We start from the raw sequence: 27,299 nt of genomic DNA on the forward strand, positions 1-27,299 counted from the left end.
TACAATAATATTTCAAATAACCACCAACCCCCTTCACTCACTCAAACTAATATAAATATAAGAACTTCTCTCATTACCTCACAATTCCAATATTATATACCAACCTATGATAGAATATATAGACACTAACAGTGAAGTCAGTAACATTCCAAACCACACACACACACACACACACACACACACACACACATACACACTTAATGTTTAATATAAGCTCCTCTTTTCTTTAATGTTGTCAGTTAGGAGATTTTTATATTTCCCAAATATCTCTGGCATTAAATTAGAATAGATTTAAAATATATATCTCTATTTTTTACAACAGTGTTTTTAAAATCTAACACTTAGGAAATTATATTTAAAAATGATACCAAAATAAACATGCCTGAAAATTAGAATATTCCTTCTGTATTTGTTCATACATCCTCCATTATAGGTTGGGTGTATATTTAGGTCAGACACATCTTAACTAGAATTATTCTATATTAACATCATTTGCTAGTAATATATTTACCAATATCAGTGATATTTTGTTAATATAAAATCTGTATGAAACACTGAATATATCTATCTCTGCCAGTCTCTCTCTACATCAGACATGTTGGTGTTATATGGACTTATTATGGCTGACTGTTTGTGGAGCTGATATTGTTTGGTCTCTTTCTTTCTTTCTCTCTTTTCTTTTTGAGGGAAACACAACATCTTGTGTGTGTGAGGCTGGAGTAAGCATCACCCATCCTCCTCTTTCTCTCTCTCTCTTACAAGCATATGCACACACACACTCATTAGACATCACACATCCACAAAGGAAGACTGAGAGGAACTGCTGGTTCCCCACTGACTCACCACCAACACTATTCCATCAACATGAAGCCATTGTCACACCATAGCAGCAGTGACACAGACAACCATTAACAACAGAACACACTGGGACCAAGTCACAGTTTATACAACAAAGGATTTTACACAATGAAGGTAAGTCTATGAATGTTTGTTTTATATTATTAAGATATTTGACTGATGATTGTTGTAGAAACTTTCTTCAGCCATGTTTTAGTATAGAATATAAGAAATAGAAATTATGTCAATAGACATTTAAATATGGTCTTTGCCAGTTACACGGTTTCTGTTGATTTTTTTTATATGTTCAGGATTGATATTTTGCTCTTAGGAATTGTGAAATAATATTTAATTATGGTTATTTTTCAAGTGAAATATATTTAAATCCAGTTAGTTTGCTGTCTCTTATTTGCAGACATCTTCATATATTATCAGTATTGATAATGTATAATATATAACCACAAGATGTTCTCTATTGTGTGTATTTTTAAGAAATTTGAGTGTTTCTTGTTAAGGATCTTTTGAGAGAGTCAAGTATCTTTATTGTGTTTATATGTAAGAATGTGTTGTATTAATATAAAATATTAAAGTGAAACTGGGAGAATAGTTGACAAGATGGTGGTTTAGTGTCAATATATAAATAATGAATATTGTGTTGTGGTATTGTTTAACTCTTTCTAAATTTAATATTCTGTCAGATTTTATTGGTTTTAATGTATTTGCTGCCTTTAAGGTGAACTAGTGTCATATTGGTCTTGTTTAATGTATATATATTTTAATTAAATATTGCTTTATATATTTACGTGTATGTAATCCCAGTTATATTTTCCTTCTTTCATTTGTTTAAAAAATTTCTTGTTGAAGGCAATCTGTTTCTTAAAAATTATATACAAATGAATTATTATTAATATATTATAGTTCAACCCATGCGAGCATGGAAAGCGAAAGATAAATGACGATGATGACAACTATTGCTAGCTTAAGAAATATAGGTACCCCTGTTTCGTTTTTGCCTCTTGTCATATTGATGAGAGTATACTAAGATTGCATTAATTCACAATAATAATAATAATAATAATAATAATATATCTTTGATATAAATATACTACTACTAATAATAATAATATATCTTTGATATAAATTTACTGTAAATGTATCTTATCAATCTCTTTCATTTACATATCTCATTTGTTCAATATTTATTCATAGTACTAATACTTCTGCTTACTATATCATTAGTGAAATATTGATTTGTGTTTCTGCAGTAATTTAACTTATTTCAGTGTACAAATGATTTCCTAGAATAATTTAACAGTCAACATGATCAAGAGAAGATAAACGTTACTTTAATTCTGGTTTAAGAAATTAGTTTTAAAAGTATTTTATATAATACTATTGTATATCAGATTGGAACAGTACTACATGACATTATTAGGTTAGTGTAGTATGGCCGAATTCAGTCATTTTAAAAGCATTTGATGAAACTACATCGAAACATGGAGACATATCTGGACCACCACCATCATCATCATCATCATCATCATTTAATGTCTCTCTTCAATAGTCAAATTTTGATAATTGCCAAGGTACCATCTATAGTTTTAATGATTGTGCTCCAGCATGGACACAACCATAGAGTTGAAAGTAATGAAACTGTGACAATAAATGACAGTGTAATGTAGATTATATCACTGATGTGAATCCAGATATGAATCTGCTTCATAGATTCAGCCAGCTATGCACCACCTTCTCCCAAATCAAGCCATAATATTAACTAATATTGTTATTTGTTTCTCTACTAAACTCTGACTGATCCTATTGTTCTCCTGCCTTTGACCTGCAACTTTCCAAACTGAACATCAACTGCATCAGGCCAACTCAACTTGATGCTCTGCTAAATTATGGGTGCAATCATTTCCCCACCACTGATATACTGTTCCACCTTACACACCATTCTAATTTTCATTTAATGTTTTACATATTATATTTCTGGTTTTACCAACGATATGAAAGACACTTTTCTCTTGTAATTTCAGATCAATTAACTCGTATTTAACTCAACTAATGAAGATGGTCTTAATAGCGATATGGATATTACAGTGTCTGCTTCACTGTTCTATCTCTAAAGACATTGTTTACCATGTGAAAGAAGAAAACAGTCCTGTTATCAACATAGGAGACATTACTGCTGATTCAAAGTTAAAGGACCCTGCATTATTATCATTCAGTCAGTTACAAGAGAAGGGAACACAGCTATTTAATGTGACCAACACTGGAAAGATATACACCACACAAACACTGGATGCTGAGTCCCTGTGTACTTTTGAGAAAGAATGCTTTCACACAATTAAGGTAGCAGTTCATAAAGCAGGGAAATTTATAAAGATATTAAAAATTAAGGTAATTATAGAAGACATCAATGACCATCAACCAGAGTTTCCTGTGGGAGAAATTCAATTAACATTTGGAGAAGGAGATGGAAAAGGTATGAAAAAGTCCATCCCCAATGCCATTGACAAAGACGTTGGATTACAGAACAGATTAGTGGATTACGAATTAAAGGGAAATAACCAACAGTTTTCTTTGTCCACATTTCAGATAGCAGATAGTTTGCTATCATTAGAAATTGTTTTAGAAGGAAAGTTAGATAGGGAGATGAAAGATAGCTATAATATAGAAGTAATTGCTAAGGATGGAGGAACTCTACCCAAACAGGGTGTCTTAAATGTGCACATAACTGTGAAAGATGAAAATGATAACAGACCAATTTTCTCTGAGAAAACATACAATGTCTCTATACAAAATAACCATCAAAGGAATAGACCAATTGTTGTAATGATGGCAGAAGACTCTGATATTGGAGAAAATGGTAAAGTTTTGTATTATATCAGTTCATTAACATCTAAAGACTCAATGAACAACTTTAGGATAGAGCAACAATCTGGGGAAATATTCCAAGCCAAACATTCTAATCTAGAAAAGAAGAAATCATTTAAATTGTATATTGAAGCCAGAGATGGGGGCAACCCTCCTCTCAGTTCCATAGCCACTGTTATGGTAAATGTCATCAACCAGCAGAACAATCCTCCAAATATTGATGTGAACTTTATTTCTACACAGAATCACAACACAGCTACCATTCTGGAAGATATCAAAGTTGGTAGTTTCATTGCTTATGTGATGGTCACTGACAATGATGTTGGACACAATGGACAGGTGAACTGTCATATCAAAGACGACACATTCAAACTACAGTCAATGGGATCAAAGGAATATAAAATAGTTCTAAAGAAAGCAGTAGACAGAGAGACACAGGAACATTATCACTTTACTGTGTCGTGTGAAGATAAAGGATTACCTGCTCTGAAAACTGATAAAGATCTGTCAATCCAAGTGTTAGATGTGAATGATGTAGAACCACACTTTACGAAAGACACATTCAAGTTCCTTACCTATGAGAATGACAAAGCTAATTTCCCTATTGGCTTTATCAATGCTACAGACCCAGATATTGGTAAGGGAGGTGAATTGTCTTATTCTCTGAGAAATAAACAGCAATATCGTCTGCCATTCCAGATTATCAACTCTGGCTTTATTTCAACAAACCAGTCTTTAGACAGAGAACACAGAGATTTCTATGAGTTTGAGGTTTTTGTGAAAGACAATGGAACACCATCTCTGAATAACACAGTGAATGTTGAAGTGGAAGTATTGGATAGAAATGATAATGCTCCATATTTTACATTTCCTAGTGTTGACCATTTCACTCTTAATGTCCACTATCATCCGCAAAGTAAGAACGACATCACAGTTCTGAAAGCATCTGATATAGACAGTCACATGAATGCTTTTCTCAGGTATGAAATCGTTTCAGGTAACGAGAGACAGTTATTTAAACTGGACTCGTTCACTGGTGTGTTATCTTACTCTCGCACAGTTTACCAAAATGATGCCGGATCATATGAGCTTGAGTTTGTTGTGAAAGACAGTGGTACTCCAGTTCTGTCAGCAACAACTAGTGTGTCTTTGACACTGACTGTTAGTAACAAGACGTCACCAATGTTCACAGCTGTGCACCTACCAAGTGATAACACCATAGATGCCACATTGTTGATTATCATTGTAGTAGCAGCTGTGATAGTATCGATAGCTATTGTGGTTTCTATAACACTGTGTATTGTGAGATGTAACAATGTGAGAAATAGCTCATCTGAAAGAACAGCAGAAGAGAAACAGGCATACCAATGTCACAATGAGATGAGACAGTTGATCTATCAAGGTAACAACAGTGTATCTGTGATGTCAGGTAATCGAGGAGAGACATCAGACAGATATGGTCATTCAAGGAGCCATTACTATCCGGATGACTGGAAGATGTCTACAATGAACAGAACACTTCAGAAATCTACACGGGTAAGTATTATTTGAAATATATATGTTGTAAGTTTTCCTTCACATTTGTAATAATTTTGCTGCTATAAATATTACTTGGTGACATATATCTCATAAAATTTCCTTCCAGAATTGTATATCATATGTTTAGTATGTGATTTACTTGAAGAAGACACTTTGTATAACTCAACACCATAGGCAGTAAATTGGTCAGAATGTGACCATAGATATATAGATGGGCAGTAGATTGGTGCAGTGGGTAATATGTATCTCTTAAATGACTTGTGTCAATTAGTTACACCTGTTTATGTTAAAGCATGACTTTCTTTATTCATTAGTGGATGACATAAGCATCCTAGAATTGCCAGAATCAGCAGATGAAATAGCCTGTTGTATCTATTCTCACTTCTTACCTTTTTATTCCAAATTTTAGTAGGGACAACTTTGCCTTTTTTCTTTGTGGGATTGACAAAAGATGTAGATTTTTGAGCAGTGAACTGAGAGAAGCATTTGAGCATCATTCCTGATACTTTGCTATATTTGTTCTAACTATTTGCCCTCTCACTTCATCTATGGGTTGCTTGGATATAAGACTTAATCTGTTGCCCTGTTTAGCACCAGCAACTGGTCATTGGGTGCTTTGAGCAGTGAAGACCACTGTGTTGCAAGCATTTGGGTCAGGTCTCTAATTTGAATATAATTACCTCTTTTCCTTGTTTTGTATCAGTCTTTGAGAGCCTGAAAATGGTTATAGGTACTGGATCTTTCTCTTGACTATGAGATTTATAATAATACACATACTGATGTTTATACATTCACCTGTCCCCTATTCTAGAATTTGTGGTCTTGTCCTCATGTTTTATATATTTATAAAGCAGCCCCATGAAATGTTTGATAAATAATCAATAATCTTTCGTGGACAATCAGAAATCTGCACTTTTGAGTATTTTGCAAATATTTACATCTAAAACGAAATTGTCCTTTATAATTTTCTGACAAGTTTCAAAAGTTGTTTTTATCTCGATTTAACATTCAATCATTATCATCATCATTGAAAGTTCGTTGTCTGTGCTGGCATGGGTTGGACGGTTTGACCAGGGCTGGCAGGCTGGAATCCAGTAGCTGCCATAAGTTTGAAATGGTGGAAATGATTTTTGAAATTTGTGTAATTCTATGAAGTGTTGTTGGCTGCCCCCAGGATTCTGAGCCTTGCGGAGAGGATAAGAATAAAGAACAAATAAAGGGTGTCATGTGATATGTAGTTCTGAAGGAGGCTCACCCATAATTTGGGTGCATTACCTGTGTATTTATTACATATGTATGCACAAAAAGGCCCATCCATATTGCGCATGTCACCCCTTTCATCTTACCTGCTGTAATCCTCTCCTGATACTGTTCCATGTTTTTCTCTCTACCATTCAGAGTGTTCTCTGCACCCATATGTAACAATGATCGTTCTTTCTCCTGTTATTCTTGTCCCTTCACAAACCACCAGATTACGTATGATTTCTGCTCTCGCCTCTCCTGGAACACCCTTCAACTTTACCCAACCTTTACAGATGTTGGATTCCTCCACTTACCGTCTCCCATTTCTTTCAAACTCCCACCCCTTCATGCTTGACCCACTTCTATTCATCTTATACCCTGAAGTACCTCTTGGACACCTCATTACCTACCACTAATTACCTCTTCTCATGATTCATTCCCACTCTCATCACTATGTTAGTAACCAAGTAGCTCCTTTACGAGAACCTTCTCTGTCCCACATTCTCTCATACCTTAACCCTTATCTCCTGCCATAAAGGCCTCGTCCTTGGGTTTCCCAATCTCATAAGCCAAATACTAAACTTGCTAGTGCCAATGGCACTAAAAACACACCCTGTGCATGGTGTAAAGCCATAGAAAAGCTGACAAAGCTGAAAGTGGAGTTTGATGCAGACTTTTGCCCCATCAGATCCTGTTAAACCATTCAAACCATGGCAATCTGGAACATGGACATTAATTGATGATGAAGATGGTTATTATGATGTACTGCAGCTTTCTATAGATTCAACAACATTATAACGAGTTATTCATTAGCATTGTCAGTCATGAATGATATCTTTAAGTGTTTCTGGTTGCTGTTGTATTTTACAGCAGAAATACAGTCAACCCATTGAGGTGACATCTTATGGAGACAACAAACCATCTTCTAACTATCCCACTGACACACTGACCAGTCGTAAGAGTAGTGGACAGTGCTGGAGTGAGCGGTCAAGTAGACAGTATGAAGAAATACCAGCAATGTCAGGTAGGATAACAATCTCTTCTCATTTAATATTACAGTAATTCATTACTAATTATTGTACTAATTATTGTTGTAGACTGAGATGTAATTAGTTCTGTCTGTATGTCCCTAGAGTATTTCTGATGATGGTGATTGTTTCAAACATTGCTACATTAAAACAATCTTTTGCAGGGATCTATGGTAGCCAACAGGATACACCAGTGAACCCTGAAAGACAACAGTACCAAGACAGATATGTGAAACCTCCAGAGAGACAGTTACCTTCAACACCAGATGTCATTACTAACTGACCACTGGTCACTTACTAAATATTGATCCCTTACAATACTATTTCAAATATGAACCTCTATCCACACACTCATACAAATTTTAAAAAATACAGACGTTTACATCTTTGCCTCACAATTACAATATTATATATCAGCATATTATACAATACATAGACATTAACTGGAAGTCAGAAAGATTTTGACTTGTATACATAAATACACACACACACACACACACACAGGAATTTTGCATAGCCCTTATGAAATTTCCCAAATATCTCTAGAATTAAATTAGAATAGATTTAAAATATATATCTCTATTTTTTACAACAGTGTTTTTAAAATCTAACACTTAGGAAATTATATTAAAAAATGATACCAAAATAAACATGCCTGAAAATTAGAATATTCCTTCTGTATTTGTTCATACATCCTCCATTATAGGTTGGGTGTATATTTAGGTCAGACACATCTTAACTAGAATTATTCTATATTAACATCATTTGCTAGTAATATATTTACCAATATCAGTGATATTTTGTTAATATAAAATCTGTATGAAACACTGAATATATCTATCTCTGCCAGTCTCTCTCTACATCAGACATGTTGGTGTTATATGGACTTATTATGGCTGACTGTTTGTGGAGCTGATATTGTTTGGTCTCTTTCTTTCTTTCTCTCTTTTCTTTTTGAGGGAAACACAACATCTAGTGTGTGTGAGGCTGGAGTAAGCATCACCCATCCTCCTCTTTCTCTCTCTCTCTTACAAGCATATGCACACACACACTTATTAAACATCACACATCCACAAAGGAAGACTGAGAGGAACTGCTGGTTCCCCACTGACTCACCACCAACACTATTCCATCAACATGAAGCCATTGTCACACCATAGCAGCAGTGACACAGACAACCATTAACAACAGAACATTGGGACCAAGTCACAGTTTATACAACAAAGGATTTTACACAATGAAGGTAAGTCTATGAATGTTTGTTTTATATTATTAAGATATTTGACTGATGATTGTTGTAGAAACTTTCTTCAGCCATGTTTTAGTATAGAATATAAGAAATAGAAATTATGTCAATAGACATTTAGATATGGTATTTACCAGTTACACGGTTTCTGTTGATTTTTTTTATATGTTCAGGATTGATATTTTGCTCTTAGGAATTGTGAAATAATATTTAATTATGGTTATTTTTCAAGTGAAATATATTTAAATCCAGTTAGTTTGCTGTCTCTTATTTGCAGACATCTTCATATATTATCAGTATTGATAATGTATAATATATAACCACAAGATGTTCTTTATTGTGTGTATTTTTAAGAAATTTGAGTGTTTCTTGTTAAGGATCTTTTGAGAGAGTCAAGTATCTTTATTATGTTTATATGTAAGAATGTGTTGTATTAATATAAAATATTAAAGTGAAACTGGGAGAATAGTTGACAAGATGGTGGTTTAGTGTCAATATATAAATAATGAATATTGTGTTGTGGTATTGTTTAACTCTTTCTAAATTCAGATTTTATTGGTTTTAATCTGTTTTGTTGCATTCATACTGAAACATTATTGTATTTGGTCTTGTTTAATGAATATGTTTCTATTAAATGTGGTCTTAATTAGATTTGCAGTGTTGCTAAAGGAGCTTTTGCGTCATTAGATATTTCTTTGAAAAACAAAAATGAATATGATTTTATTGACCAAGAGAGTTGTGTAAAAATTAACACTTCCTTTCCTTTGTTTACTTCAAAGGCATACACATGCCTATTGCATCTATATACCTTTAAACACAACAGTTAGCATTAACCACTACAGTTGTATTTATTGTATAATATATCATACATTTGAAATATATATTTTTTTATTATTTGTCATTTCTACATATGAGATATTACATAGTGTTTTATATAAAACAAATACAACCTCGTTAATTTTTCAGCAATCTGGCTGAATCATAAGCATGCCAAGCAAAATGCTTAGTGGCAGTTTATCTGTCTTTATGTTCTGAGTTCAAATTCTGGTGAGGTAGACTTTGTCTCCCATACTTTTTGGGGTTGATAAATTAAGTAACAGTTGAGTATTGGAATTGCCCCATCCCTTGAAGTTGCTGTCTGTGTGCCAAAATTTAAAAGCAATATTTTTTATTAGAATTTCCAAAACTGATCCATTGAAACCATAAGAATCTTTGCAGATAAATGAAGAATATTGATTAGTATTTACTGTAAATCATTTGTGTTTTTCTTTCAATTTATATTTTATGTTGTTTCCCTTGCAATTTTAACTTTTCTTTAAATTCTGTCTCTCACATAATTATACAAATTTACTGTGTGAAATATATATGCACCATTACTGTCAGACTTGTTCCTAATGAGAAAATCTTTGCTTAATACCTCCTTAATATTTAACATTTATATGGATACATTTTTTTGTTCCTTTTTGGTAGTTCTCCAGCTTTTCAATTTACTATGTCATTTTGCCATTGTGTTTCATATAAGAATAGTGCCAGACACTAAGGGAAAGTAATTCTGTGTCAATGTTTGAACCAGTGGGGGGGAAACGTGTATCAGATTGTTTGACCTGTTCATATGACAACCAACTCAAATCCACTCCCACCCCTCATTTCCTCGCCCTGAAAAGGACATATAGAATAATTATGCTCCTCAATACACTGTTTGAATACATGACGATTATAGAGAATGCTATATAGATAATATCTACCCAAGTCTATAGCACAGACAGTGAAATATTCTATACTTCACACAGTATAGCATTCTTACAAATAACAAGTATCACTCTTTGAAATTCTCAGTGACATTCCATTTAAAATATTACATATTACAGTTTAGTTAACAATCTATCGTATGATGAAAATGGTTTCTATGATGTGAATGGCAGTTGTGTACCTTTATATTTTCAGATCAATTGACTGGTATTTAACTCAACAAATGAAGATGGTCTTAATAGCGATATGGATATTACAGTGTCTGCTTCACTGTTCTGTCTCTAAAGACATTGTTTACCATGTGAAAGAAGAAAACAGTCCTGTTATCAACATAGGAGACATTACTGCTGATTCAAAGTTAAAGGACCCTGAATTATTATCATTCAGTCAGTTACAACAGAAGGGAACACAGCTATTTAATGTGACCAACACTGGAAAGATATACACCACACAAACACTGGATGCTGAGTCCCTGTGTACTTTTGAGAAAGAATGTTTCCACACAATTAAGGTAGCAGTTCATAAAGCAGGGAAATTTATAAAGATATTAAAAATTAAGGTAATTATAGAAGACATCAATGACCATCAACCAGAGTTTCCTGTGGGAGAAATTCAATTAACATTTGGAGAAGGAGATGGTAAAGGTATGAAAAAGTCCATCCCCAATGCCATTGACAAAGACGTTGGATTAGAGAACAGATTAGTGAATTACGAATTAAAGGGAAATAACCAACAGTTTTCTTTGTCTACATTCCAAAGAGCAGATGGAGTATCATCTCTGGAAATTATATTACAAGGAAAGTTAGATAGGGAGATGAAAGATAGATATAATATAGAAGTGATTGCTAAGGATGGAGGAACTCCACCCAAACAGGGTGTCTTAAATGTGTACATAACTGTGAAAGACGAAAATGATAACAGACCAATTTTCTCTGATAAAACATACAATGTCTCTATACAAAGTAACCATCAAAGAAATATACCGGTTATTGTCATGTTGGCAAAAGACTCTGATATTGAAGAAAATGGTAAAGTTTTTTATCATTTCAGTCCAACAACATCAACAAATGCAAAACATCATTTCAGAATAGATTCAGATTCAGGAGAGCTTTACTTGAACAAACATTCTGAGTTACAGAAGAAAATATCATTTAAATTATATATTGAAGCCAGAGATGGTGGCAACCCTCCTCTGAGTTCCATAGCCACTGTTATGGTAAATGTCATCAACCAGCAGAACAATCCTCCAAATATTGATGTGAACTTTATTTCTACACAGAATCACAACACAGCCACCATTCTGGAAGATATCAAAGTTGGTAGTTTCATTGCTTATGTGATGGTCACTGACAATGATGTTGGACACAATGGACAGGTGAACTGTCATATCAAAGACGACACATTCAAACTACAGTCAATGGGATCAAAGGAATATAAAATAGTTCTAAAGAAAGCAGTGGACAGAGAGACACAGGAACATTATCACTTTACTGTGTCGTGTGAAGATAAAGGATTACCTGCTCTGAAAACTGATAAAGATCTGTCAATCCAAGTGTTAGATGTGAATGATGTAGAACCACACTTTACGAAAGACACATTCAAGTTCCTTACCTATGAGAATGACAAAGCTAATTTCCCTATTGGCTTTATCAATGCTACAGACCCAGATATTGGTAAGGGAGGTGAATTGTCTTATTCTCTGAGAAATAAACAGCAATATCGTCTGCCATTCCAGATTATCAACTCTGGCTTTATTTCAACAAACCAGTCTTTAGACAGAGAACACAGAGATTTCTATGAGTTTGAGGTTTTTGTGAAAGACAATGGAACACCGTCTCTGAATAACACAGTGAATGTTGAAGTGGAAGTATTGGATAGAAATGATAATGCTCCATATTTTACATTTCCTAGTGTTGACCATTTCACTCTTAATGTCCACTATCATCCTCAAAGTAAGAACGACATCACAGTTCTGAAAGCATCTGATATAGACAGTCACATGAATGCTTTTCTCAGGTATGAAATCGTTTCAGGTAACGAGAGACAGTTATTTAAACTGGACTCGTTCACTGGTGTGTTATCTTACTCTCGCACAGTTTACCAAAATGATGCCGGATCATATGAGCTTGAGTTTGTTGTGAAAGACAGTGGTACTCCAGTTCTGTCAGCAACAACTAGTGTGTCTTTGACACTGACTGTTAGTAACAAGACGTCACCAATGTTCACAGCTGTGCACCTACCAAGTGATAACACCATAGATGCCACATTGTTGATTATCATTGTAGTAGCAGCTGTGATAGTATCGATAGCTATTGTGGTTTCTATAACACTGTGTATTGTGAGATGTAACAATGTGAGAAATAGCTCATCTGAAGGAACAGCAGAAGAGAAACAGGCATACCAATGTCGCAATGAGATGAGACAGTTGATCTATCAAGGTAACAACAGTGTATCTGTGATGTCAGGTAATCGAGGAGAGACATCAGACAGATATGGTCATTCGAGGAGCCATTACTATCCAGATGACTGGAAGATGTCTACAATGAACAGAACACTTCAGAAATCTACACGGGTAAGTATTATTTTAAATATATATGTTGTAAGTTTTCCTTCACATTTGTAATAATTTTGCTGCTATAAATATTACTTGGTGACATATATCTCATAAAATTTCCTTCCAGAATTGTATATCATATGTTTAGTATGTGATTTACTTGAAGAAGACACTTTGTATAACTCAACACCATAGGCAGTAAATTGGTCAGAATGTGACCATAGAAATATAGATGGGCAGTAGATTGGTGCAGTGGGTAATATGTATCTCTTAAATGACTTGTGTCAATTAGTTACACCTGTTTATGTTAAAGCATGACTTTCTTTATTCATTAGTGGATGACATAAGCATCCTAGAATTGCCAGAATCAGCAGATGAAATAGCCTGTTGTATCTATTCTCACTTCTTACCTTTTTATTCCAAATTTTAGTAGGGACAACTTTGCCTTTTTTCTTTGTGGGATTGACAAAAGATGTAGATTTTTGAGCAGTGAACTGAGAGAAGCATTTAAGCATCATTCCTGATACTTTGCTATATTTGTTCTAACTATTTGCCCTCTCACTTCATCTATGGGTTGCTTGGATAGAAGACTTAATCTGTTGCCCTGTTTAGCACCAGCAACTGGTCATTGGGTGCTTTGAGCAGTGAAGACCACTGTGTTGCAAGCATTTGGGTCAGGTCTCCAAGTTGAAGATAATTACCTCTTTTCCTTGTTTTGTATCAGTCTTTGAGAGCCTGAAAATGGTTATAGGTACTGGATCTTTCTCTTGACTATGAGATTTATAATAATACACATACTGATGTTTATACATTCACCTGTCCCCTATTCTAGAATTTGTGGTCTTGTCCTCATGTTTTATATATCTATAAAGCAGCCCCATGAAATGTTTGATAAATAATCAATAATCTTTCGTGGACAATCAGAAATCTGCACTTTTGAGTATTTTGCAAATATTTACATCTAAAACGAAATTGTCCTTTATAATTTTCTGACAAGTTTCAAAAGTTGTTTTTATCTCGATTTAACATTCAATCATTATCATCATCATTGAAAGTTCGTTGTCTGTGCTGGCATGGGTTGGACGGTTTGACCAGGGCTGGCAGGCTGGAATCCAGTAGCTGCCATAAGTTTGAAATGGTGGAAATGATTTTTGAAATTTGTGTAATTCTATGAAGTGTTGTTGGCTGCCCCCAGGATTCTGGGCCTTGCAGAGACAATAAGAATAAAGAACAAATAAAGGGTGTCATGTGATATGTAGTTCTCAAGGAGGCTCACCCATAATTTGGGTGCATTACCTGTGTATTTATTACATATGTATGCACAAAAAGGCCCATCCATATTGCGCATGTCACCCCTTTCATCTTACCTGCTGTAATCCTCTCTTGATACTGTTCCATGTTTTTCTCTCTACCATTCAGAGTGTTCTCTGCACCCATATGTAACAATGATCGTTCTTTCTCCTGTTATTCTTGTCCCTTCACAAACCACCAGATTACGTATGATTTCTGCTCTCGCCTCTCCTGGAACACCCTTCAACTTTACCCAACCTTTACAGATGTTGGATTCCTCCACTTACCGTCTCCCATTTCTTTCAAACTCCCACCCCTTCATGCTTGACCCACTTCTATTCATCTTATACTCTGAAGTATCTCCTGGACACCTCATTACCTACCACTAATTACCTCTTCTCATGATTCATTCCCACTCTCATCACTCTGTTAGTAACCAAGTAGCTCCTTTACAACGAGAACCTTCTCTGTCCCACATTCTCTCATACCTTAACCCTTATCTCCTGCCATAAAGGCCTCGTCCTTGGGTTTCCCAATCTCATAAGCCAAATACTAAACTTGCTAGTGCCAATGGCACTAAAAACACACCCTGTGCATGGTGTAAAGCCATCGAAAAGCTGACAAAGCTGAAAGTGGAGTTTGATGCAGACTTTTGCCCCATCAGATCATGTTAAACCATTCAAACCATGGCAATCTGGAACATGGACATTAATTGATGATGAAGATGGTTATTATGATGTACTGCAGCTTTCTATAGATTCAACAACATTATAACGAGTTATTCATTAGCAGTGTCAGTCATGAATGATATCTTTAAGGGTTTCTGGTTGCTGTTGTATCTTACAGCAGAAATACAGTCAACCCATTGAGGTGACGTCTTATGGAGACAACAGACCATCTTCTAACTATCCCACTGACACACTGACCAGTCGTAAGAGTAGTGGACAGTGCTGGAGTGAGCGGTCAAGTAGACAGTATGAAGAAATACCAGCAATGTCAGGTAAGATAACAATCCCTTCTCATTTAATATTACAGTAATTCATTACTAATTATTGTACTAATTATTGTTGTTGAATGACATCTAATTAGTTCTGTGTGTATGTCCCTAGAGTATTTCTGATGATGGTGATTGTTTCAAACATTGCTACATTAAAACAATCTTTTGCAGGGATCTATGGTAGCCAACAGGATACACCAGTGAACCCTGAAAGACAACAGTACCAAGACAGATATGTGAAACCTCCAGAGAGACAGTTACCTTCAACACCAGATGTCATTACTAACTGACCACTGGTCACTTACTAAATATTGACCCCTCAGAACAAGATTTCAAATATAATACTCATCCTACACACTCACACACTCAAAGTAATATAAATATCATAACTTCTAACTTTACCTTACAGTTACAATATTATATACCAACATATGACACAATATATAGATGCCAACAATGAAGTCAGCAACATTTCAATATTTATAAACACACAGAATTTTACATATTGTTTTATATCAGCCAATATTTTCTCTGATATTCTCAGTTATCTGCTCTTTATGAAATTTCCCAAATATCTCTGGCATTAAATTAGAATAGATTTAAAATATATATCTCTATTTTTTACAACAGTGTTTTTAAAATCTAACACTTAGGAAATTATATATAAAAATGATACCAAAATAAACATGCCTGAAAATTAGAATATTCCTTCTGTATTTGTTCATACATCCTCCATTATAGGTTGGGTGTATATTTAGGTCAGACACATCTTAACTAGAATTATTCTATATTAACATCATTTGCTAGTAATATATTTACCAATATCAGTGATATTTTGTTAATATAAAATCTGTATGAAACACTGAATATATCTATCTCTCCCAGTCTCTCTCTACATCAGACATGTTGGTGTTATATGGACTTATTATGGCTGACTGTTTGTGGAGCTGATATTGTTTGTTCTCTCCCTTCCTTTCTCTCTTCTCTTTGAGGGGAACACAACATCTTGTGTGTGTGAGGCTGGAGTAAGCATCACCCATCCTCCTCTTTCTCTCTCTCTCTTACAAGCATATGCACACACACACACACACTCATTAGACATCACACATCCACAAAGGAAGACTGAGAGGAACTGCTGGTTCCCCACTGACTCACCACCAACACTATTCCATCAACATGAAGCCATTGTCACACCATAGCAGCAGTGATACAGACAACCATTAACAGCAGAACACACTGGGACCAAGTCACAGTTTATACAACAAAGGATTTTACACAATGAAGGTAAGTCTATGAATGTTTGTTTTATATTATTAAGATATTTGACTGATGATTGTTTTAGAAACTTTCTTCAGCCATGTTTTAGTATAGAATATAAGAAATAGAAATTATGTCAATAGACATTTAAATATGGTCTTTGCCAGTTACACGGTTTCTGTTGATTTTTTTTATATGTTCAGGATTGATATTTTGCTCTTAGGAATTGTGAAATAATATTTAATTATGGTTATTTTTCAAGTGAAATATATTTAAATCCAGTTAGTTTGTTGTGTCTTATTTGCAGACATCTTCATATATTATCAGTATTGATAATGTATAATATATAACCACAAGATGTTCTTTATTGTGTGTATTTTAAAGAAATTTGAGTGTTTCTTGTTAAGGATCTTTTGAGAGAGTCAAGTATCTTTATTATGTTTATATGTAAGAATGTGTTGTATTAATATAAAATATTAAAGTGAAACTGGGAGAATAGTTGACAAGATGGTGGTTTAGTGTCAATATATATATAATGAATATTGTGTTGTGGTATTGTTTAACTCTTTCTAAATTTATTATTCTGTCAGATTTTATTGGTTTTAATCTGTTTTGTTGCATTCATACTGAAACACTGCCGTATTTGGTCTTGTTTAATGAATATCTTTTAATTAAATGTGGTGTTGATGGCGGAGGTTTTCTGTCATTAGATATTTCTGTAAAATTTTGTTCACTAAAAGAACTGTATTTACATTGAATTACACTATTGTATCTATAATACAATAATTGTATTTTCATAATGTATTTGTCATTTGTGTATGAAAGAGAACTTCATCATCATCATTGGATGTCCATTATCCATGCTGAAAATGGATTGGACAGTTTGATGGGAAGCAGTGCCTCTAAGGATGACATTGATCTCCAGTGTCCGTTTTGGTATGCAACTGGATGACCTTCCTAACCTCCAACCACTTTATAGCATGGGCTGGGTGTGCTTTACATGCCACCCACACTGCTGGAGTCACAGTGCAGTTTGCAGCTTGAAAGTGAAGGAGAGAGAGAAGGATAAAGAAGAGAAAATGATGTGTAGGAGCTGTAAAACATAGTGGTGATAAGGGATCCAGGTTACCCCACAAGGCACAAGCTAGGTAGAAGTGTGTGTGTAGGTAATTTGTAAGATTGTATGGGAAGGTGAATGAAGGGTAGGGCAGGCTGCCAAAATGGGTAGGGCTGGAGGAAGGATGAGACAAGAGTTGTGCGCTCAGGATGATTGAGGGATGCAGAAGAGTGGGGAGAAGAGGGGGTAGCAAGAGTAGTAATGATGATACAGTTGCTGATGGTGGGGAGGACGAGGAGGGTGGAGGAAGAGATAAGTGTAGCATGTGAGAGGAGGGAATTTCTGAAACAGACTGAGTCTCCAAAATATAGCACTTCCAGGACTCAGTCCCAGTGAGGAAGGTGAGTCCTTTTGAGAACCTTATATTATGAGAGATCCCGGTCCTTTGTCATCTCATCCAGGAGGTTCAAAGAGCTGAGGTCAGCTTCCACCACTTCATCCCATTTCTTCCTGAGGGTTCCACACCCCTTTAAGCAAACAGCAGTTCTCATCCACTTGCATCCTGTGGCCACACCATCTCAATCTTCTCTTCTTTCTGGAACACAACAGCTGATACCTCCTATATCTAGTTTTCCATCCAGAATTTTTAATTAGAATTTCCAAAACTGATCCATTACAACCATAAGAATTCTTGTAAATAAATGGAAAATATTGATCAGTATTAATTATAAATTTTTTGTCTTTTCCTAATTGTTATAAATGTCTATTTTATACAAATCTAGTTGTCCTTTATCCTGAGTTAATGTGACATCTTCATTGAAAAAAACTTTCTGCCATTGTCTTTCTGATGATTTCTCCATGTTTTGTTTTTGAACTAGAAAAACCTTGTTTAAATATCATTTTAGTTTTTATAGAGAAAGATTTATTTATTGTAGAGAGGAACGAACCACTTTCTTGTTGACAGTTCCTTAAGGGTGAATATATTGTCTTCTCTCAAAAGTGTCACCTTTTGATCTTTTGCTGGGAGCTTCTATCTGGTTGCTTGATTTTCTTATATAACAGCCAAATTCACCCTCTTCTACAACCTCCATCTACATTAAATGATCATTACTTCTTCACACAGCTGTCCTCATCCAGATGCATCACAAGTGCATACCAGAACAGTCTTCTTTCTTGCACACTACATTTAATTCTTCATATGCTCAGTTTTTCTTGCAACATTTTTGTATTATGCCATTCATGCACCCTTACATCCAATAGAACCTGCTGGTTCATTTCTTTCCACTTTTCTCAAGTCCTTTACACTTGAGGCCCCTGTCTCTCTACCATGCAGTATCACAGTTCTAACAAAACTATCAAACAATCTCCACTTCCCTCTGAGGGAAAGATTTTTATTGCCAGCAGTAGTAATACCAATTTTCCAACCTGTACTTACTCTGGCTACCCTACTTTCAGTGCAACCATCTTCCCCGATAATTATGTCTCCTCTATAACAAAAGCTATTGTCTACTTCCTGTGAACCACCTGAGAATTGAAGAGAATCAATTTCTTGTGTTCTCATAGTACATTCTGTTTCTGTGCTTGTGTCACATAGTGTGTTTTGTTAGTCTGCCTGTGATTCCACTGCACCACTTGTGCATAGCTGTAACTTACACTGGATGCAGCAATTGGCATTTATACGTATTCTTTTTCTGCATTTTCATTTTGATCAAGGCCATTTACAATATCTGGATCCTGTCTTCTTTCGGACTTACTAAAAACCTTAGTCTTGACTAAGTTTACCTTGATTTTTAGGTTTAGCTTCCATACCTGGAATTTCTTCTCTAATTCCTCCATAGATTCAAGTATGAGAAATGGATTATCAACAAATGCAAATCTCCATGGATATCTAATCTTAAATTTCTTTGTGATGGCTTCATGGACTGTGATGAATAGGAGAACACTGAGATTGAACCTTGATGGATCCCTACTGTTCCTCTAAATTCATTACTGAAATCCTTGTAGACTCTTATTTTACTGCACAGACTTCACAGGTCATTCATCAACACTTAGTAACCACCAAATTAACGAGCATGCTATCCTGTCAAATACCTTCTCTAAATCAGCAATTGTCAAGAAAAACAGTAGCAAAGTATTTCTCGTTACAGTTGCATCTGTTTTGGGTCAATTATGTTATGACACACTTCAACCTTCATAGTTTTTTTTTTATTCCTCTGTAATTTTCTCTTTCTAAGGCCTTGGTAATATTTTGGTGAGGCATGTGTAGGGTTATGTTGAATTTATACCTTTTGTACACAATGTTTAGCATCTCAATAGAGAAAGGGAGCAATTTGAGAATGAGTTATTTAAAAAAAATTCTTTACACCCCTTCTGTGGACAATTTTATCAAATTTTTGACACTTTAGAGAGATCAAGTTGTTTAAAATTTGACACTTTAGAGACATCAGGTCATGTCATTTTCATCAGCTCTATTCATAAGATCTGATGTCTCTAAAGTGGAAATAAGATTATTTCCTTCAATTTAGTGGTTTGTGAAAACATGTAGGTAAAAGTGTATGTGTGTCTCCTAGACATTTTTTTTTTATTTTGATTCCCGGTAATATTGTAAGCATTAACCAAAGTTAAATATCACAAGGGAGCTTCAGGATTTTAGAAATGATTCGTTGGGGACCACTGCTCTAAGGCATCTCCTTTGTTTTTGTGTCAGTTCATTGTTATATCGCTATGTCAGTCATTGGGTATGATGCCTTCCTGTATAACCTGATTTCCTATCCAGGTAGTAATCATTTCGCTTACCTTCCCAGATATCTTGAACATCTCTACAACTTGCTTTCTCTTCATGCCCATAATTTCTTTGTCAACCACATTACTTGTCAACTTGAATTGCTGGTCCTCTGTAGGCTCCCCCTGTTTATCCCATGCATTCTCCACATTCGACAACCTCTCATAATAGCACTCCCTTGCCTCTTGTCTTCCATGGCTAATGTGCCTTCATCATTCCAAATATACTTCTCACCAATGGTATCTGAACTCTCTCTAACTGTCTTACAATCCTGATCCTTATGTTGCAAATTTCTTCTTTTCTGCCCTACCCTTATCTGAGTATACCTGTTTGCCTAGCTACCCTTCATGCTGTTTGATAATGCTCCCTACAGTCACCTTCCTTCTGGGTTTTCCAAGCCTGTCCCTTTGTCTTTACCATTCTATCATCTATATCATTCCACCATCAGTTTGACTGGGAGTTTGTCAGATCCATAGCCCTTGCAGATTATTTTGCTGGAATTCTCAGTAGCCATCTATGTTGCAGGTGTTTCAATCTTTCTCCCTACAGTCATGGATCTTTTAGCTTCCATGCCTAGCTTCTCCATATCGTCTTCTGTTTCTGTGTCTAACTTCACTCTGACTCTGAACTCTCTAACCACTCATCCACATTGTGTTGTGCATTCTTTATCAGGAAAGGTTTGGATTGTTTACAATGGTCCTTCTGTCTTATTTCCTGGTAAGAATGAAATCTAACTTGAGTGATTAATAGATTGTACATGATGAGGTGGTTGGCTGTGTTTTCTTCACTCCAATATCTATCCAAATCAGTTAAAAAGACAGTTAAATATTTTATATTTCATATAAAACATTCTTACAAATAACAAGTATCTGCTCCATGGAATTCTGTGACATTGTGCTTGAAGTATTGCATTTTAAAGTTTAGTTAATGAAGCAAAGATGGAAATTATCATTGTATAATTTACAGGAAGGTGATTATGAACTTAATACTGCTTCGTTACAGATTTTATAAATATAATATATTGGGTATTATTGTGATTAATGAAGGTAAAGCAGGAAAGAATGGAAACATTCAATACAATAAAAAGATATTTATTTTGCTGTGGTTAATAGAATAAATATTATAAATCTGTTATTTGTTTCTGTAAAGTAAATGGCAGTTGTGTACCTTTATATTTTCAGATCAATTGACTGGTATTTAACTCAACTAATGAAGATGGTCTTAATAGCGATATGGATATTACAGTGTCTGCTTCACTGTTCTGTCTCTAAAGACATTGTTTACCATGTGAAAGAAGAAAACAGTCCTATTATCAACATAGGAGACATTACTGCTGATTCAAAGTTAAAGGACCCTGCATTATTATCATTCAGTCAGTTACAACAGAAGGGAACACAGCTATTTAATGTGACCAACACTGGAAAGATATACACCACACAAACACTGGATGCTGAGTCCCTGTGTACTTTTGAGAAAGAATGTTTCCACACAATTAAGGTAGCAGTTCATAAAGCAGGGAAATTTATAAAGATATTAAAAATTAAGGTAATTATAGAAGATATCAATGACCATCGACCAGAGTTTCCTCTGGAAGATATAATTCTGCAATATTCTGAAACTGAAAGTAAAGGCACAAAACGATCAATTCCCAATGCTATTGACAAAGACGTTGGATTACAGAACAGATTAGTGAATTACGAATTAAAGGGAAATAACCAACAGTTTTCTTTGTCTACATTTCAGATCGCAGATAGTTTGCTATCATTAGAAATTGTTTTAGAAGGAAAGTTAGACAGAGAGACAAAAGATAGCTATAATATAGAAGTGATTGCTAAGGATGGAGGAACTCCACTGAAACAGGGTGTCTTAAATGTGCACATAACTGTGGAAGATGAAAATGATAACAGACCAATTTTCTCTGAGAAAACATACAATGTCTCTATACAAAATAACCATCAAAGGAATAGACCAGTTGTTGTAATGATGGCAGAAGACTCTGATATTGGAGAAAATGGTAAAGTTTTGTATTATATCAGTTCATTAACATCTAAAGACTCAATGAACAACTTTAGGATAGAGCAACAATCTGGGGAAATATTCCAAGCCAAACATTCTAATCTAGAAAAGAAAAAATCATTTAAATTGTATATTGAAGCCAGAGATGGTGGCAACCCTCCTCTCAGTTCCATAGCCACTGTTATGGTAAATGTCATCAACCAACAGAACAATCCTCCAAATATTGATGTGAACTTTATTTCTACACAGAATCACAACACAGCCACCATTCTGGAAGATATCAAAGTTGGTAGTTTCATTGCTTATGTGATGGTCACTGACAATGATGTTGGACACAATGGACAGGTGAACTGTCATATCAAAGACGACACATTCAAACTACAGTCAATGGAATCAAAGGAATATAAAATAGTTCTGAAGAAAGCAGTAGACAGAGAGACAGAGGAACATTATCACTTTACTGTGTCGTGTGAAGATAAAGGATTACCTGCTCTGAAAACTGATAAAGATCTGTCAATCCAAGTGTTAGATGTGAATGATGTAGAACCACACTTTACGAAAGACACATTCAAGTTCCTTACCTACGAGAATGACAAAGCTAATTTCCCTATTGGCTTTATCAATGCTACAGACCCAGATATTGGTAAGGGAGGTGAATTGTCTTATTCTCTGAGAAATAAACAGCAATATCATCTGCCATTCCAGATTATCAACTCTGGCTTTATTTCAACAAACCAGTCTTTAGACAGAGAACACAGAGATTTCTATGAGTTTGAGGTTTTTGTGAAAGACAATGGAACACCATCTCTGAATAACACAGTGAATGTTGAAGTGGAAGTATTGGATAGAAATGATAATGCTCCATATTTTACATTTCCTAGTGTTGACCATTTCACTCTTAATGTCCACTATCATCCGCAAAGTAAGAACGACATCACAGTTCTGAAAGCATCTGATATAGACAGTCACATGAATGCTTTTCTCAGGTATGAAATCGTTTCAGGTAACGAGAGACAGTTATTTAAACTGGACTCGTTCACTGGTGTGTTATCTTACTCTCGCACAGTTTACCAAAATGATGCCGGATCATATGAGCTTGAGTTTGTTGTGAAAGACAGTGGTACTCCAGTTCTGTCAGCAACAACTAGTGTGTCTTTGACACTGACTGTTAGTAACAAGACGTCACCAATGTTCACAGCTGTGCACCTACCAAGTGATAACACAATAGATGCCACATTGTTGATTATCATTGTAGTAGCAGCTGTGATAGTATCTATAGCTATTGTGGTTTCTATAACACTGTGTATTGTGAGATGTAACAATGTGAGAAATAGCTCCTCTGAAAGAACAGCAGAAGAGAAACAGGCATACCAATGTCGCAATGAGATGAGACAGTTGATCTATCAAGGTAACAACAGTGTACCTGTGATGTCAGGTAATCGAGGAGAGACGTCAGACAGATATGGTCATTCGAGGAGCCATTACTATCCAGAAGACTGGAAGACATCAACAATGAACAGAAGTCTTCAAAAGTCTACAAGGGTAAGTATTATTTTTAAAAAACTATCAAAAATAAAATTAAGTACATGTCAATGGTCTAGGAGAATAAGTAAATGATAGTTGAGGATGGCTTGAAATATTTTTTACCAGCTCTTTATATTCTGAGTTCAAATCTAGCCATAGCCTACTCGGGTTGTAGATCTGAATGTGTCACCAAGTTTAACATCAACTCTTTCTCCTTTAGAGCAATTAGTGGAGGTGATCACTTCCTTTCTCTCCTCACTAAGTGATAAGGAAAGAATAAAAAACTAGGGTCAGTGCATTTAACTATATCCTAAATTAGGGATTATAGCCATGTGTCTATAGTAGAAACGAATATCATTTAACCCTTGTAAATATTTGATAATTAATTATTGCCATATGATAAGTAGGGCCTGGAGCTTGAAGTGAGAAATCTCCCTGGAATGCAGCTAGATGACGCCAAGAAGAATGACACTGCCATTATTTCTCTTCACATCACTGCTGACATCTGACATAAATACTGCTGTCGGATATGAACCATTTCAACTTTATTCCTCTGTTTTCTCTGCAAGACTGCCTATATGAAGGGGACCAATCTATATGAGCCCTATCAAATTTGAGGCAGTCTTTGTTTTTTCATATTAACGAGTGTCTTGTTGCAGGCAACTTACCCATTTAGTTGAAATCACTTTAGCCATGAATACTCTTGTCACCAATATCTTCTGCTTGGACATCATCTGTTGCCATTTCGTGCTTCTTTTCTGACTGGGAATTACTGTCTTCCGGATATGTTTTCAGTGTCTACCTCCTTCTAGGACAGACATGGTTCGTATCTGCATCTCTGTTGGTGCTAGCAGCCTTCACACTGGGCTGACAATGCAAAGTCAAATTCCTGTAGTGAACCTTCTCTACTTGGAGCTAAGGAAAGCATTGTAGGCAACAATTTGACATGTATAGTTTCACAATCTGCATGAAAGATAGAATGGACTTAGCAAAGAATCATCAATTTGAACACAGTTAGCATTTTTTAAAATTTATGGTCACAAATTTAGAAATACAAAAGATATTCCAGAAAATTCTTTAGTTAATGATGTTATCAAAACAATGACCGTAAACAAATATTTGGATATATAACATCTTATTAATCTTTTACAGCAGAAATACAGTCAACCCATTGAGGTGACATCTTATGGAGACAACAGACCATCTTCTAACTATCCCACTGACACACTGACCAGTCGTAAGAGTAGTGGACAGTGCTGGAGTGAGCGGTCAAGTAGACAGTATGAAGAAATACCAGCAATGTCAGGTAAGATAACAATCCCTTCTCATTTAATATTACAGTAATTCATTACTAATTATTGTACTAATTATTGTTGTTGACTGAGATGTAATTAGTTCTGTCTGTATGTCCCTAGAGTATTTCTGATGATGGTGATTGTTTCAAACATTAAAACAATCTTTTGCAGGGATCTATGGTAGCCAACAGGATACACCAGTGAACCCTGAAAGACAACAGTACCAAGACAGATATGTGAAACCTCCAGAGAGACAGTTACCTTCAACACCAGATGTCATTACTAACTGACCACTGGTCATTTACTAAATATTGACAATTATATTTCAGACGTGACGCTCCCCACACACTCATACAAACTAATATAAATATAACTTCTCTCTGCCAATATTATACACCAACATATGATACAATATATAGGCACTAAGAGTGAAGTTAGCAACATTTCAACCTGTATATGTACATACACACACACACACAGAATTTTGCATAATGTTTTATATTAGCTAATATTTTTTTTATATTTCCCAAATATCCCTTGAATTAATTTAGAATATATTTAAAATAATGGTATGAAAATATTACATCTAGGAAATTATTGCTTAGAAATAAATACTAAAATAAACATGTCTTAATCAGAATTTTTCTATATTAACATCATTTCTTGGTAACATATTTACCAATATCAGTGATATTTTGTTAATATAAAATCTATATGAAACACTGAATATATATCTGTGCCAGTGTTATATAGACTTAACATGGCTGACTGTTAATGGGGCTGATATTCTGTATTCTTTCTTTCTTCTTCTGTGTGAGGGGAAATAGTCTGAGTGAAACTGGAATAAGCATCACCCATCTCTCTCACACACACACACACACACACTAAACATCACACATCCACAAAGGAAGACTGAGAGGAACTGCTGGTTCCCCACTGACTCACCACCAACACTATTCCATCAACATGAAGCCATTGTCACACCATAGCAGCAGTGACACAGACAACCATTAACAGAACATTGGGACCAAGTCACACATTTATAACAAAGGATTTTACATGCTGTAAGTACCAACATTTAGTTTTATTTTCCTATTGCTGTTGTTGTTTGTGTCCTTGGTTAGTTCTGGTCAATTTTTCTAATCATCAACACATACATATCACCTGTCTTTCACCACCTTTACCTTATTGTACAAAAGTTTCCATCTACCCCTGTCCCCACCATGTGAGAATCCGGCAAAGAAATTTCCACTAGAACTTGAAATGTAGAAAACATTGTGTAGACTAGAAGAGTTATTTTCATGTTGAAGTTTCTCTGTTTTAAAATATATTAAACTAATTTTAAATGCTTGAGTATTGTTTATATTTCAGGAGGTTCCAGTTCAAACTACCACTCCACCATTTAACAATGTGAAACTCCATTATCAAGAAAATACACAAACCCCATCCCAGAAAGACAGTTTCTTTCAACACTTGATGCAAACCTAATCTGATAATCTTCAATATTAAAATGCTGATAACTCCTTGCTTAAATTTTTACTGTGTTTTTATATGTATTTGTTCAGTTATAACAGATTATGTGATAATTATAATCAGTATTTCTATGTTAAATATTTCCTTCTTATATTAAACAATCTAAAACAAAAAAAAAAACAAAACAAAGAAAACTGTTGATGGACATTTTTAGAAAAGATTCAATTAGCAAATGATGACAGTTTTTGAAAAGTTTCATTTATAAAAAGGACAACAATATTTGGTTTACGAAAATAAAAAGAAAAAAAATATGAATGTTTAAAGTACCAAGACTTGTGGAGTTTGTTTCTATTTCACTTTATTATTCCATCGCAGAATTAGATCAGACACATGTTACACTTATTGTCTTACACGCTTTTTAACTCTTAGTTAGCAATTTATTAATATAGTAACAGCATGGGCTCTATTTTTGTTATAGAGATTAATTTTTGCTAAGCATCGGATGTGTTGGTATAATATAGATTTATTATGGCTGA

At 34.9% G+C, this 27,299-nt stretch overlaps 3 protein-coding genes across 4 annotated transcripts; all 3 read left to right on the plus strand.

The window, feature by feature from the left end:
* The first annotated feature begins 179 nt into the window (after window positions 1-179).
* On the plus strand, window positions 180-8,191 carry LOC106867049 (protocadherin beta-15). Its single transcript, XM_089362191.1, has 4 exons — window positions 180-972; window positions 2,874-5,250; window positions 7,366-7,519; window positions 7,688-8,191. Exons 2-4 carry the CDS (start codon window positions 2,902-2,904, stop codon window positions 7,804-7,806), a joined length of 2,622 nt encoding a protein of 873 aa, XP_089218317.1. The 5' UTR covers window positions 180-972; window positions 2,874-2,901; the 3' UTR covers window positions 7,807-8,191.
* On the plus strand, window positions 7,843-16,062 carry LOC149132582 (protocadherin beta-15-like). Its single transcript, XM_089362194.1, has 4 exons — window positions 7,843-8,766; window positions 10,714-13,090; window positions 15,209-15,362; window positions 15,531-16,062. The coding sequence occupies exons 2-4, from the start codon at window positions 10,742-10,744 to the stop codon at window positions 15,647-15,649; spliced, it is 2,622 nt and encodes an 873-aa protein (XP_089218320.1). The 5' UTR covers window positions 7,843-8,766; window positions 10,714-10,741; the 3' UTR covers window positions 15,650-16,062.
* On the plus strand, window positions 15,551-27,095 carry LOC106867375 (protocadherin beta-15). 2 transcript variants are annotated; one of them, XM_089362192.1, is made up of 5 exons: window positions 15,551-16,643; window positions 21,637-24,013; window positions 25,151-25,301; window positions 25,462-26,354; window positions 26,662-27,095. In XM_089362192.1, the coding sequence occupies exons 2-4, from the start codon at window positions 21,665-21,667 to the stop codon at window positions 25,578-25,580; spliced, it is 2,619 nt and encodes an 872-aa protein (XP_089218318.1). In that variant the 5' UTR covers window positions 15,551-16,643; window positions 21,637-21,664; the 3' UTR covers window positions 25,581-26,354; window positions 26,662-27,095. The 2 variants fall into 2 exon arrangements, with proteins under 2 accessions (XP_089218318.1, XP_014767718.2); XM_014912232.3 differs by lacking the exon at window positions 15,551-16,643 and having other exon boundaries at window positions 21,643-24,013; window positions 25,148-25,301.
* The last annotated feature ends 204 nt before the right edge of the window (window positions 27,096-27,299 follow it).

This window comes from Octopus bimaculoides, chromosome 14 (genome assembly GCF_046866305.1).
Source record: "Octopus bimaculoides isolate indiv1 chromosome 14, ASM4686630v1, whole genome shotgun sequence".
Classification (NCBI taxonomy): Eukaryota; Metazoa; Mollusca; class Cephalopoda; order Octopoda; family Octopodidae; genus Octopus; species Octopus bimaculoides.

What these genes read in the sequence shown, in the direction of transcription:
- LOC106867049 (XM_089362191.1), top strand. Translation starts at nt 2,902, where the DNA reads ATGAAGATGGTCTTAATAGCGATATGGATATTACAGTGTCTGCTTCAC. An exon ending in CACTTCAGAAATCTACACGG is followed by an intron (nt 5,251 to 7,365) that starts GTAAGTATTATT and finishes TGTATTTTACAG; the next exon opens with CAGAAATACAGTCAACCCAT. An exon ending in AGAAATACCAGCAATGTCAG is followed by an intron (nt 7,520 to 7,687) that starts GTAGGATAACAA and finishes AATCTTTTGCAG; the next exon opens with GGATCTATGGTAGCCAACAG.
- LOC149132582 (XM_089362194.1), top strand. Translation starts at nt 10,742, where the DNA reads ATGAAGATGGTCTTAATAGCGATATGGATATTACAGTGTCTGCTTCAC. An exon ending in CACTTCAGAAATCTACACGG is followed by an intron (nt 13,091 to 15,208) that starts GTAAGTATTATT and finishes TGTATCTTACAG; the next exon opens with CAGAAATACAGTCAACCCAT. An exon ending in AGAAATACCAGCAATGTCAG is followed by an intron (nt 15,363 to 15,530) that starts GTAAGATAACAA and finishes AATCTTTTGCAG; the next exon opens with GGATCTATGGTAGCCAACAG.
- LOC106867375 (XM_014912232.3), top strand. Translation starts at nt 21,665, where the DNA reads ATGAAGATGGTCTTAATAGCGATATGGATATTACAGTGTCTGCTTCAC. An exon ending in GTCTTCAAAAGTCTACAAGG is followed by an intron (nt 24,014 to 25,147) that starts GTAAGTATTATT and finishes AATCTTTTACAG; the next exon opens with CAGAAATACAGTCAACCCAT. An exon ending in AGAAATACCAGCAATGTCAG is followed by an intron (nt 25,302 to 25,461) that starts GTAAGATAACAA and finishes AATCTTTTGCAG; the next exon opens with GGATCTATGGTAGCCAACAG.